Source organism: Oryctolagus cuniculus, chromosome 14, assembly GCF_964237555.1.
Source record: "Oryctolagus cuniculus chromosome 14, mOryCun1.1, whole genome shotgun sequence".
Taxonomy (NCBI): Eukaryota; Metazoa; Chordata; class Mammalia; order Lagomorpha; family Leporidae; genus Oryctolagus; species Oryctolagus cuniculus.
In genome coordinates, this window is record NC_091445.1 from 42,886,299 (window position 1) to 42,898,742 (window position 12,444).

At 42.3% G+C, this 12,444-nt stretch overlaps 1 protein-coding gene across 2 annotated transcripts in view; it reads right to left on the bottom strand.

Moving 5' to 3' along the window:
- DNAH5 (dynein axonemal heavy chain 5) overlaps nt 1-12,444 on the bottom strand; it is a 335,739-nt gene that overhangs the window by 76,922 nt on the left and 246,373 nt on the right. For both annotated transcript variants that reach the window (XR_007922507.2, XM_051853566.2), the window contains exons 52-55: nt 11,686-11,858; nt 6,890-7,020; nt 1,372-1,525; nt 300-567 (exon numbers count right to left, since the gene is read on the bottom strand). Coding sequence is in view for 1 of the 2 variants with exons in the window: in XM_051853566.2 (XP_051709526.2) it covers nt 300-567; nt 1,372-1,525; nt 6,890-7,020; nt 11,686-11,858 (726 nt within the window). In the remaining variant the exon portion in view is untranslated. The remainder of the gene's footprint in view (nt 1-299; nt 568-1,371; nt 1,526-6,889; nt 7,021-11,685; nt 11,859-12,444) is intronic.

Below are 12,444 nucleotides of genomic sequence, written 5' to 3' on the forward strand. Positions count from 1 at the left end.
AAAACTTCATTGGCTTCTTGTGGCATCCCGAAACTTGCCTGGGAAGCAAGACTTAGAGCACCACTAAAAACTAAAATCGCTAAAAATTAACCCAAGGGGATCGAGATTGAAGATGTCGTTCTCTGACACACACACACTCTGGGAGCACTGAGCTATCAAATGAGAAACAGCACCATCTTGTGGCCAAAATGCTCCTATGTTGGACAAAGATGCTTCAGCCAGTAAGTAGACAGCCAACAGCCCAGAAGTGAAATAAACAGTGAGCCAGAAACCTCGACAAATATTCCCACCACACTAACCAGCAACTAAGGCGTCCTTAGGCCATCGGCTGAACCAGTCAATGGTGCATCCTGAAATAAGGGCAGGGAACTTCAGAGCTCGATTTCGGAATTTCTCCCCCACCGGTGAAAAGCAGAGAACAATATGCAGGTTCTGCCGGACCCGACTCATGAAGTAGTCGTACAGGTTCTCGTTGGTAGGAGGACGCCTGGGGAATTCCTTTTTCATGACTGATGTCAGATCACTATTAATTTCATCAATTTCATCACGGGCAAATAGGTTGGAGACCTTTAAAATAAGTACAAGTCTTGAAATTCAGTACAGTGATGTGAAAACAAATCAAAATGTACAGCTCAATAGGTATATTGACTTTCATCCATTTGTGTTCTTAAGGTCACCTTTAAAAAAATTCATGGAAAGTTTTTAAGACAAAATACGCCACATTTTAAAATACACCCTGATTCTATTATTACATAAAGTGATAACCATTGGAGGAGATACATGGACACACCAAAAATCTAACCAGCTTGCCTTCTCACCTCCTCCTGTTCTTTCATTTGTCACTTGGAGTACTCAGTGAGATTTTAAATGGTAAACTCCACATTTTTAATTGGGAGTTTTATTCTTCAAGAAGCCAACAGGGGCTGGTGTTTTGACTTAACCAGTTAAGCCACCACCTGTGATGTCAGCATCCCATATGGGTACCAGTTCGAGTCTTGGCTGCTCCACTTCTGATCCAGCACCCTGTGAATGGCCTGGGAAAAGCAGTGGAGGATGACCCAAGATGGGCCCCTGTTCCTACATGGGAGACTCAGATGAAGCTCCTGGCTCCTGGCTTCAGATCAACCCAGCCCAGCTATTGCAGTGATTTGGAGAATGAACCAGCAGATGTAAGATTCTGTCTTTGCACCTTTGCCTTTCCAATAAACAAAATAAATCTTTCTAAAAAATAAATAAATAAAAGCCAACAGAAGGTTCATTGCTTCTACCCGATCACCTAAGGCCCAAAAGCACACATTCAGAACTCATGGAGAGCTCTAAGTTGGAGTGACAGGAAGAGAAAAAACACATGAAGAATAATTGAACTCCTACCTCTCCTGATGATAAGACATTGTTCATATATTCCAAAAATGACTCATCTTTAATCTCATTGTCTGTGAAAATAAACGTGATTCCTTTGCCTTGTTGACCAGCTGTTCGATACGAAATCTTCAGGTCTTCCATCAGATTTGAAGTGTTGTAGGACCTAAAGGAATACTGTCACTGTGTCATTAACTAAAACATTTGTGTGTGAAGGAAACAACCTTGTAATAATGTTTTATGCCATTAGCTTTTCCCAAAATGCTGATTTTATTCCATGATACAGGTATGTAATATATTTGAAAATTACTAGTTAATTGTCTTTTAAACCTCCATATTTCATAAAGCATTATAATTAATGTTTTTACACAAAAAATTAGAGTAAAAATTCAACCTAAAACAAGAATAGAATTTCTACCATAAACAAATGTCATCTGAATGTGTATAATTTTGAAAATACTTGCTGGCAATTTTACTATTTGTAGGAAATAACAATTAGAATATTCACTAAACACTCATCTGTAATTGATATTTTAGAAGATATCTCATAAGTTAAACAAAACCAGCTCATTTCAATCTTTCATTGTATGGGAAGTGAGAGATGTCCTATTAAAAACTGTGCTTTCGCCGGCACCACGGCTCACTAGGCTAATCCTCTGCCTTGCAGCGCCGGCACACCGGGTTCTAGTCCTGGTCAGGGCGCCGGATTCTGTCCCGGTTGCCCCTCTTCCAGGCCAGCTCTCTGCTGTGGCCAGGGAGTGCAGTGGAGGACAGCCCAAGTGCTTGGGCCCTGCACCCCATGGGAGACCAGGATAAGCACCTGGCTCCTGCCATCGGATCAACGCGGTGCGCTGGCTGCAGCGCGCCGGCCGTGGCGGCCATTGGAGGGTGAACCAATGGCAAAGGAAGACCTTTCTCTCTGTCTCTCTCTCTCTCACTGTCCACTCTGCCTGTCAAAAACAAAACAAAACAAAACAAACAAACAAAACTGTGCTTTCTTCATTCCTCACCACCATCACTATCACTGCATCCCTGGACAATAGGTAACAAAATACAGTCAGGGGGCCGGCGCTGTGGCATAGCAGGTAAAGCTGCCACTGCCTGCGGTTCTGACATCCCATATGGGCACCAGTTCGAGTCCCGGCTGTTCCATTTCTTTTTTGTTGTTGTTGTTGTTGTTAATTTTTGGCCAGGCAGAGTTAGACAGTGAGAGAGACAGAGAGAAAGAGGTCTTCCTTGCAATGGTTCACTCCCCTAATGGCCGCTACAGCCAGCACTGCGCTGATCCGAAGCCAGAAGCCGGGTACTTCCTCCCGGTCTCCCATGCGGGTGCAGGGACCCAGGCACTTGGGCCATCCTCCTCTGCCCTCCCAGGCCACAGCAGAGAGCTGGACTAGAAGAAGAGCAACTGGGACTAGAACCCTAGGTGCCAGCACCGCAGGCGGAGGGTTAACCAAGTGAGCCATGGTGCCGGCTACCTCTAACCCAACTCTGCTAGGGCCTGGGAAGGCAGTGGAAGATGGTCGAGGTCCTTGGGCTCCTGCACTCACGTGGGAGACCTGGAAGAGGCTCCTGGCTCCTGGCTCCAGATTGGCCCAGCTCCAGCCATTGCAGCCATTTGGGGAGTGAACCAGCAGATAGAAGACCTCTCTCTCTCTCTCTCTCTCTCTCTCTCTCTCTCTCTCTCTCCCCCATTGATTCACTCCCCAAATGGTCACCATGGCCAGCGCTGCACCAATCCAAAGCCAGGAGCCAGGTGCTTCTCCTGGTCTCCCATGCAGGTGCAGGGGCCCAAGCACTTGGGCCATCCTCCACTGCCTTCCCGGGTCACAGCAGAGAGCTGGACTGGAAGAGGAGCAACCGGGACTAGGATCCGGTGCCCATATGGGATGCCAGCGCCGCAGGCAGAGGATTCACCTAGTGAGCCAGGGCACCAGCCACTCTCTCTCTCTCTCTCTCTCTGCCTCTGCCTCTGTCTCTGCCTCTCTGTAACTCTGACTTTAAAATAAATAAATAAATCTTTTTAAAAAACACAGTTAGGAGGAAGAAGTAAGGAATAAGTGCACTGTCCAATGACTATAGTTTACAACAACCTGTTACATATTTTATTAAGAACTAGAAGAGAGGGGTGTAAAGGCTGCAAACACTAAGAACTGATAAATTTCAAGGAAATGGAAATTCTGATTGATCTGCTTTGGTCATTACACACTGTATACAATTATCATATTATATCCCATAAATATATACAATTATGTCAATTAAAGAGAAAATGTTTAGAGAAAGAGTTTTCTGAAGAATCAGTGCACTGTAGTAGAACAGCTAGAAATATTAAAAAATATCCCACTCTTGGCCGGCGCCGCAGCTCACTAGGCTAATCCTCAGCCTGCAGCGCCGGCACCCCGGGTTCTAGTCCCGGTTGGGACACTGGTTCTGTCCCGGTTGCTCCTCTTCCAGTCCAGCTCTCTGCTGTGGCCCGGGAGTGCAGTGGAGGATGACCCAAGTGCTTGGGCCCTGCACCCGCATGGGAGACCAGGAGAAGCACCTGGCTCCTGGCTTCAGATCGGCGCATGGAGCCGGCCTTAGCGGCCATTTGGGGGATGAACCAGTAGAAGGAAGACCTTTCTCTCTGTCTCTATCTCTTACTATAACTCTGCCTGTCAAATATATATATATATATATATATATATATATCCCACTCTAAATTCTTTAACTAGCAAAAGAAATCCCCAGGGGCAGGCACTTAGCCTAGTGGTTAAGATGCTATATCCCATATCAAAGTGCCTGGATTCCATATCTGGCTCCAGCTCCTGACTCCAGGTTTCCACCAAGGTAGACTTGGATTGAGTTTTCAGCTTCAGCTTGGACCAGCTAATGCAATTGTGGACATTGTGGACATTTAGAAGTGAATTAGTAGATAGGAATTCATTTTCTCTCTCTCTCTCTCTCTCTCTCTCTCTCCCTCTCTTTTCCTCTCTCCCTCCCTCCCTTCCTCCCTCTCTTTTTCTCCCTCTCCCTCTCAAGTACATAATTTTTTCATTTAAATTTTTAAAAATTGTGAAAGTATTCCATAGGCAGAAATCAGCTTACCATCAAGAAATATTAGACCCCAAAATAGAATATAGCCCATTCTTGCAAAAAATGTAAATAAAAATATCCTAATTCTAGAAAGCAAAATATGCTAGATTATCTTTGGTATTTTGTATCACTAAATAATCACAGATTTCACTACAGTGGAGCAAATGGCCATCTGATATTTTTTAAGCTACTACAATTTTAACTTCTATATTCTTTCCTTTTTTAACATCTATACACTAGAACCTAGAATAAGAAATCACATAACCATGAATCAATATTACTGGAGGACCTCTAGAGATGTGAAATCCAAGAGATTAAAAAAGCGTTTCAAAGGCAGTCTCTCTTTAAAGAAAAAAAGGAAAATATCTCACTCAGCTTCTTGTGATAATGAAAACTTTCAAGTCAGCCTCCTAGATGTCAAGAGCCCAATGCCTCAAGTGGCATGACCTGAGACATCCTACAAATACATGTGCTTCACGTATGTGAGGCTCTTGTATGCCAGCCTTGGTCACACAGCTGTGCAAAGGCTGAAGTAGAACCGTGTCTTGAAGGCTATGAGAAAGCCAGGAAAACCTTATCCTTCCTGTCATCAGTGAAAGACCATTCCCACTGCAGCACACACAGGGGCTAATTTATCACAGTGAAAGTCATCACAGGGTAGGTTTATTGAGATTTGGTGACGCAGAAGTCCTTCAGACTAGAACCCAGACACCTCGCAATCAATTCTCAGCTAAATCTGGGATGTCGAGCAATTCACAGCCTCTGAGCTTCTGCTGCAAGATGAACTACTGCTATCTGCCCAGTAACCCATAAAGTTCTTTGGAAGATCAAATTATTCATGCATGTAAAAGTGCTTTGAAAACTACAAGGCTTTATATAAACGCCAGGAATAAAAATCAGAGCCCATTCCCATTCTTTTGCAAGTTATGCTCTGGTTCTACATACAAATTAGAACTGTACACAAAATGACTAGAATCATTTCTCTCTGTTCTAGCACTTGAATAAAACAATAACCTTTGGATTTGTCCTCTAATAAGAACACTACAGTTCAGGAAAGATGTGAAATATAATAACTGGATCTCCAAATCAATGCTTAATAAGTTCTAGCCTCTATCCTAGTAGGTGTCTAGGGGCCTCCCTCAATAAAGCTGGTCATTGCCATGTTTTATTTATCAATGCCCAACAGACAAGACTTTCCGTTCCCACACCTAGAAATTAGCCTCAAATAATTTCAGCCCAAATATCTCCAACTGGCTTCCTGATCCTTATCTTGATTATTCTTCAAATTCTGTTTGACTCCCCTGCTTATCTCTTCATGTTCACTTCTCACTTGCTACTTCTGTTTTCTCCCAGGACTGCACACATCTGAGGACAGCTGCTCTGGGGTTCCCTGTCTTGATGAGTAGCAGTGCCATCTATCTGTTCTCCAAAGCCAAAACTCAGGATGCACGTAGTCCTAAAGCTCAAGGTTCCCGTCTCTTGAATCTCCATTCTCCATTTCGCCATTCTCACTGCTGTCATTCCGGATCCCATCAAATCTAGCCTAGATCCTTGAAACAGTCTTATTACTGTTCCAATTCAGTCACTCCGATACATCTTCTGTACATACACATCAGACACGTTCTTCATGCCTAGACCATCCATGGTCCCCTGTTGCTCTAGGATGAAATCCCAATGCCTTGCCATATTTTCAAAAGTCTCCATTTCACTTTCCCTCCTACTTGCCAACTCTGTATCTGGCCTTATTGAATTTCTTCACATGTGCTGATCCTTCTGCCTGGAACATTCTTGATTCTTCCTCTTCTCAGAGATAAACCTTTTTTATATTTAGGTTTCACATCACTTCCTCCAGGAAGCCTTTTCTGACCATCCCCTAGACTAATCTCGGACCCTCCCTCATGTTTGAACAGGATCCTGTCTGCATTTATTTCCCTATCATACACAGCACCCACAAATCTTATTGAATGAGTTTCTCAGTTGTCTGTCACTCTTGATGACACAGTCTAGATTTACCTTGCTCCCCAGTGAATGCCCAACACATTGTCATCATTCAATAAATATTTTGAATATGTCTGAATGAGTACATCAACGTAATTGTTTCCTCAATTTTTCCATTGTATTATCCTTCTTGAAATCAGAACTAACATTTAAGAGGGATAAATTTCTTCTGAAATGTACCAAAACTAGTACATGTAATACATTATATATAACATAAACACAAGGAAACAACTCTTTACTAAAATGAGAGGCTGAAATACTTCAAAAACAAATCACTAGCATGAAATTTTCAAGGTCTATGACAGAGGTTGAAAGGGGAAGATGATCAGTCAGTCAACATTCAAGAATAAAGAGCATTGTGATTCTTCCTCTATACAAAAAAAAAATTCTTAACTTCAGACGGTCTCTGAGAACCTATTATCAAAACCCATTTTAGATTATAGTGAAAGCCTTTTACCTTGTCAGAGTGATCTGGAAGGAAGTATAGCCAGCAATGAACGAAGCCAATCTGGTCAGACTCTGCTTTCCCGATCCGCCCACCCCAACCAGGAGGGCATTGCCCCGAGGAGTACGAATGACACGGGAGATCTATAATATGGAAGAGAAAAACATATCTTTCAACATGAAAATCTACTGTTTTGTCCTATTTACTCAATTCAAGAATAAGGCCAAATAGTCATTTTGTAAAACGTGTGTATCTCAAGAACACACTGGAAAGGGGAATTGATGGAAGGAATGCAGTCATTCCTGAAACAGTGTCTGGGATGCACTGACAGGGTGAGGACAGTGGACTATACTTTTGGGAATTAGTTAGTCACTGGTACACTCTAGGCTATGACTTGCTCTGGGTCTTTAACGGTGATAAATAAAGAAGGCTAAGGCTTCCTTTTAATTTGCCCAACATAATGCAGTATTACAGAATATAGCACAGAAACTGCAGGATAATCTCCACCCTTGGAATACAGAGAATGCAATTAATTCAAATATCTCCCATATTTGGAATGTCAGCAAGGGACTAAATAAAAGGAGAGAGAAATTCCCAAATATGGTATAGATGACAGAATTGGTTTTTCCTTTTAAAAATGCAGGAAGTGAGCATACAGACCCTCCTATTATTTGGGAAAGACAGTGCTACCCAAGGAACCCACCATGAGGTGAGGTGATTACAGCCAGGTGAGAAAGTCAGTGTTATTCAGCATCTTCAGACCCAATCCAATCCCCCTTGTGATGGAAGTTCATGTTGACTTGGCTTCATTAATGCCAAATGAACCTCTTACAGGAGCTTCCAGCCCAGCCTGGAGAAGGTTCAACATAGAGTCCTCCATGTCGCTCTTCTTGCCTTGAATGATAACCACTTCCCTTCCATTGCTAACTGAACTTTAGGTTTGGGCGTTGCTGCGATATGCATCTTTCTCGGACACCTGCCATGGAGCAGGACAGGGACAGAGAAGGAAAGGGTTGCTTCTCTGGGGCTGGAGAAGGTTCCCAGTGTGCCTGGGGCTCTACATTCTGCCAAGGTTGTGTTCAACATCCTCTTCTAGCTGAGGGTGCTCTATTCCTCTTGGAAATACACCTAGGTTTTTGGATTATTTACCCCAATTTAATGTTTACCCTGGGAAAAGGAGACCATTTTTCCGGTCTCTTGCGGACCTGAGAACCTATGGAATAGGTGAGTGCTTAGCCCTGTTTTCTCAGCCTCTGGCTTACCCTTTCTGTGTGATTCTCTCAGATGTCATTGTGGGGGGTGAGGAAGGAGTGGCACACCTTCACCTGGCACAACTTTAAATGGCACAGACAAGGCAGGTAAGAAGTTCTAGAAGCCACATTCGGACCTTCTGTGTCTTTCACCAACAAAAATTTCTTTTATGCAAGTGAATATATTAGAGGTTTATATAAATGTGTTTGTTAGGAATTAATAAATGTTCATTCCAAAATCTTTAACTGGAATTGGGCTGAAGTATTAAACTAAAACTTTCGATTCCCAGGATCTGGCACAAAGTAAATCCTCAAAACATATTTGACAAAATAACAGATACATGAGCAAATAGATGGCTTTAAAGTATACTCAAAAACTCAAAATCAAATAGAAAACAGGGATTATGGGAGAAAGCGGCAGCAGGTGAGACCCTCAGATGGGGCTATGTTGTTGTGGTACATATGTTGTGAGACAGAGATATTCATTTTTAAATTCTATTAGCATATGTTTTAAAATTAATAATGTGCATGCTTTTAAAATGTCTTGCAGATGCCACAGTCTAGTGCATGCATAGTGGAGAATGCTGGGACACAGAGAGCAAAGATGGCAAAAGGAGGGAGGACTACTACGCAAGTTTCCCCGGCAGGGGAGGCAAGTCTTTGGTATGGAGCTGGAATTTGATTTGGGCATTAGAGTTTATTATACAAAAATGCGGCATGGTGGGGAGGATTTCAGCCAAATTTTAAGATGCATGAATGGGACACACAACATCTCAGCAGGACTAAGATGTCCCCATAAATGTGGGAACTTCAATTTGAGGCATGGAGATAGTGGGAGATGAGGCAGCGAGGGTTGTTCAGGGACATACGGGGAAATTCCAGATAATTTATCAAGAGTCTCATGCTTGACCATCTTCACAGTAGCTCATCCTGTGAAGTCTGAGGTAGCTAAGACAAGGTGCCCATCCTCACAGAGCTTAGTGTTCAGTGGAGGAGACAGACACACAAAGAGTTACACCTTATAGAGCACAGTACAGGCTGGCAATGCACACTGGTGAGGCTCTCAGAACCAGGATGTGCTTAATCGTAAGTGTCCTGCTTTCCTGGACTACATTCTGGGCAAGACTCATGAGGCCGGGTGGTACGTAGAGGATAGAGCATGAAAACCACTCATAACCTAGTTTGAACTTTGACAACAGAGGTAAAAAAGATATCACAGAGAAAAACTCTTGTGTTGAAAATCATTATTTTAACTAATAAAGGAACAAAGAGATATGCTTAGTTTCCAATCACATTCCATTTGGTTGCAGTTTCTGACTCCATTTTCATCTCTTGGAGTCTATTGTGTCTTTTAACGAAGGCATATACTGCTAGACTCACACACACAACACAGAGTGTAGAGGTATTGTGCACAGAATGTGAGCTTGCTTAAAGAGAGGGCCTGTCAAGAAGAAGGTGAGAAATGGAGTATTTTAACTCAAAAACTCCAGTCACTGATTCTTTGGCCAATTCCAGAGCAGACAGATTAGAGGCTGAGGGTGACAGGAAACAGGCAAGGACTCAGCTGAGGCACCCAGGACTCCCACATCACACACAATGTGAAGAAAGGCTCATCCCTCACCATCTGTCTCATGAAACAGAAAAAAGAGAGTTCGAGCGAACTTGGTCAAGCACAAGACAAACATGCATAAACTTCACCTTCAATTCAAGCTGTAATGAAATTTCTAGTCGACCATACTGTGTCTCCAATAGAAACACTGTCATGAAGTTGCCTTTGGTATTACTCATTTAGAAAATGGAAATTCATTATTCGTCCTTATAATTATTTTTTCTTTATTTTTTGACAGGAAGAGTGGACAGTGAGAGACAGAGACAGAGAGAAAGGTCTTCCTTTTGCCATTGGTTCACCCTCCAGTGGCCACCGTGACCAGCGTGCTGCGGCCGGCGCACCGCGCTGATCTGATGGCAGGAGCCAGGTACTTCTCCTGGTCTTCCATGGGGTGCAGGGCCCAAGCATTTGGGCCATCCTCCACTGCCTTCCCGGGCCACAGCAGAGAGCTGGCCTGGAAGAGGGGCAACGGGACAGAATCCGGCGCCCCGACCGGGACTAGAACCCGGTGTGCCGGCGCCACAAGGCGGAGGATTAGCCTAGTGAGCCGCGGCACCAGCCTCATCCTTATAATTATTAAATAAGACGGAATGTCTATTCTTCCTGAAACACTTAACTCTTAATGATAAATTAGTAGCTAATTTCAAAGTGCTATTTATATAGGGCTTCAGAAGAACATTTGGGCTCATGAATCAGCACAGATGTCTCAGATTCTGATATGTCAGAGTTGCAAAGCTCAGCACCCTCACTCAGGGGATACTCAACTCCAGAACAGCCCCCTGATCTTCTTCCTTCTCCCTGACTTACTCCAGCCTGGATGAAATGTTTCCTCACCCACTTGAGGGGAAAGAGATCATGCAGGCAATCCTCATTTTCAAAGGAAAGGTTCAGCGATAAGCTATAAAACCCTCTCCATTGCTAAGATCCAGCAATTATTAGAGGTGACAATTTGTAATTATGAGATCGTTCCTCATGGTTAACCCTAAGTAATGGAAGAAAGCCCTGAATTGTCTTCTTTCTAACAGAAAGGATGTATTCTGAAAAAGCAATTGATGTCAACACGGTAAGGATATCAACAATTGGTTTTAAACAGCAATATCTTGCATCTTAGATAAATTAGGTCACTTAAGTTGTCAAGGAAAATAATATACTTTACGCCCAACCTTTGAGGATCTGTTGTCATCTAAACGATGCCATAGTGACTCATGTGACAAAATAAAATGGAAACTGTACTGTTCTGGTGGATTTCATTTGAAACAGAATTTTCATCTGCCCAAAGTCAATTAAAAATCATGGTAAAATACTCATAAATTCTACCACTGGAATCACTTTAAGATAAACAGCATTAAGTGCATTTACATTGTTATGCAACCACTACCACCATTCACCTCCAGAGCTTTCTTCAACTTGCAAAGCTGAAATTCTGTACCCATTGAACACTGACTCCCCATTGACATCACCTCCCACTCCCTGGCTCAACCACCATTCTTCTTTCTGTCTCTATGATTCTGACTTCTGTAGGGACCTCACCAGAGTGAAATCATATAATGTTAGCCCTTTTTTGTCTGAATCGTTTCACGGCATAATGTTTTCAGTGGTTATGACTAATTTTTTGAGTGACATTCTTTTCTTGGCACAGAAATGAGCAGACATGGCCTATGCTTTGAACTCAGATGTCAACCACATTCATCCTATGCACTGGGCTGGAAGCTGTATAGGCAATGCTGAATAAAATCACCACATCACACATTTGAAATACACATGTTCTTATTTTCAGCCTATAAGGTGTGACATGTTACATCCCATATATAAATTAAATTGGACGACAGCACTGAGTTTATTTTTAAACTGAATATTCTCCCAGGAGATGAAAATGAAAGGGGGAAATTCTGGTGTGAAGCCAAGTGCCTGTCACTTCAGCAAGATGCTACTTAGCGTGGCTACTGTACCTTGACTAAATGAGCCATTGCATCTGCAAAGAACACCATGTCCATGCCAGTGCCACGGACACTCTCATTATAGAGCTGCAGGAACATATTCAAACGCTCCTTTAGGTGATTAAAAGATTCAATTGGCTCATAAATTTTGGGCATTTCAGCATCAGCCTCCTCAGATGTTTCGCCTTTGGTGGAAAAGAAAAATCAGTTAAGTTTCTTTAAAAAGTTGAATTTCGCTACTTCCTTCAACCTAAATTCATACACTCACTCCCTATAATATACTACCAAATAACACTGAATTTCATCAAAACACCATATTATGCATCTTGAAGAAATCAAGCAAGCAACAGTAGAAACACTAAGATTTTTTGTGATCATATGCAATCTAAGTTCTTTCCTGTATAGAAGAGCAAATTTCAAATAATGTTTTACGTGCTGAATTTAATTTGAATCCACAATTGAACACTGGCATTTCAAAGATTCTCCCAGAGATTAATTGGCTTAATGGTCAAAAGGAATGCCAAAGAAGTAGAAATTTATTATCAAATCTGCAAAGAGGTCAAAAATTACATGATTTTTTAAATAAGAATGAAAAGATAAAGGTCATTGCATTTGCCCAGTAGCTTTTTATCATTTAGGAATTTGAAGTTATTACTGAGGCTAGAAGTGAATCTAAAGAAGTAGGTGGAGAGTTGAAAGGAAAGATAATTTCCTAAATAACCATATTGAAATATTTTACTGAAGAACGATGCATTAAAATTAATATATTTT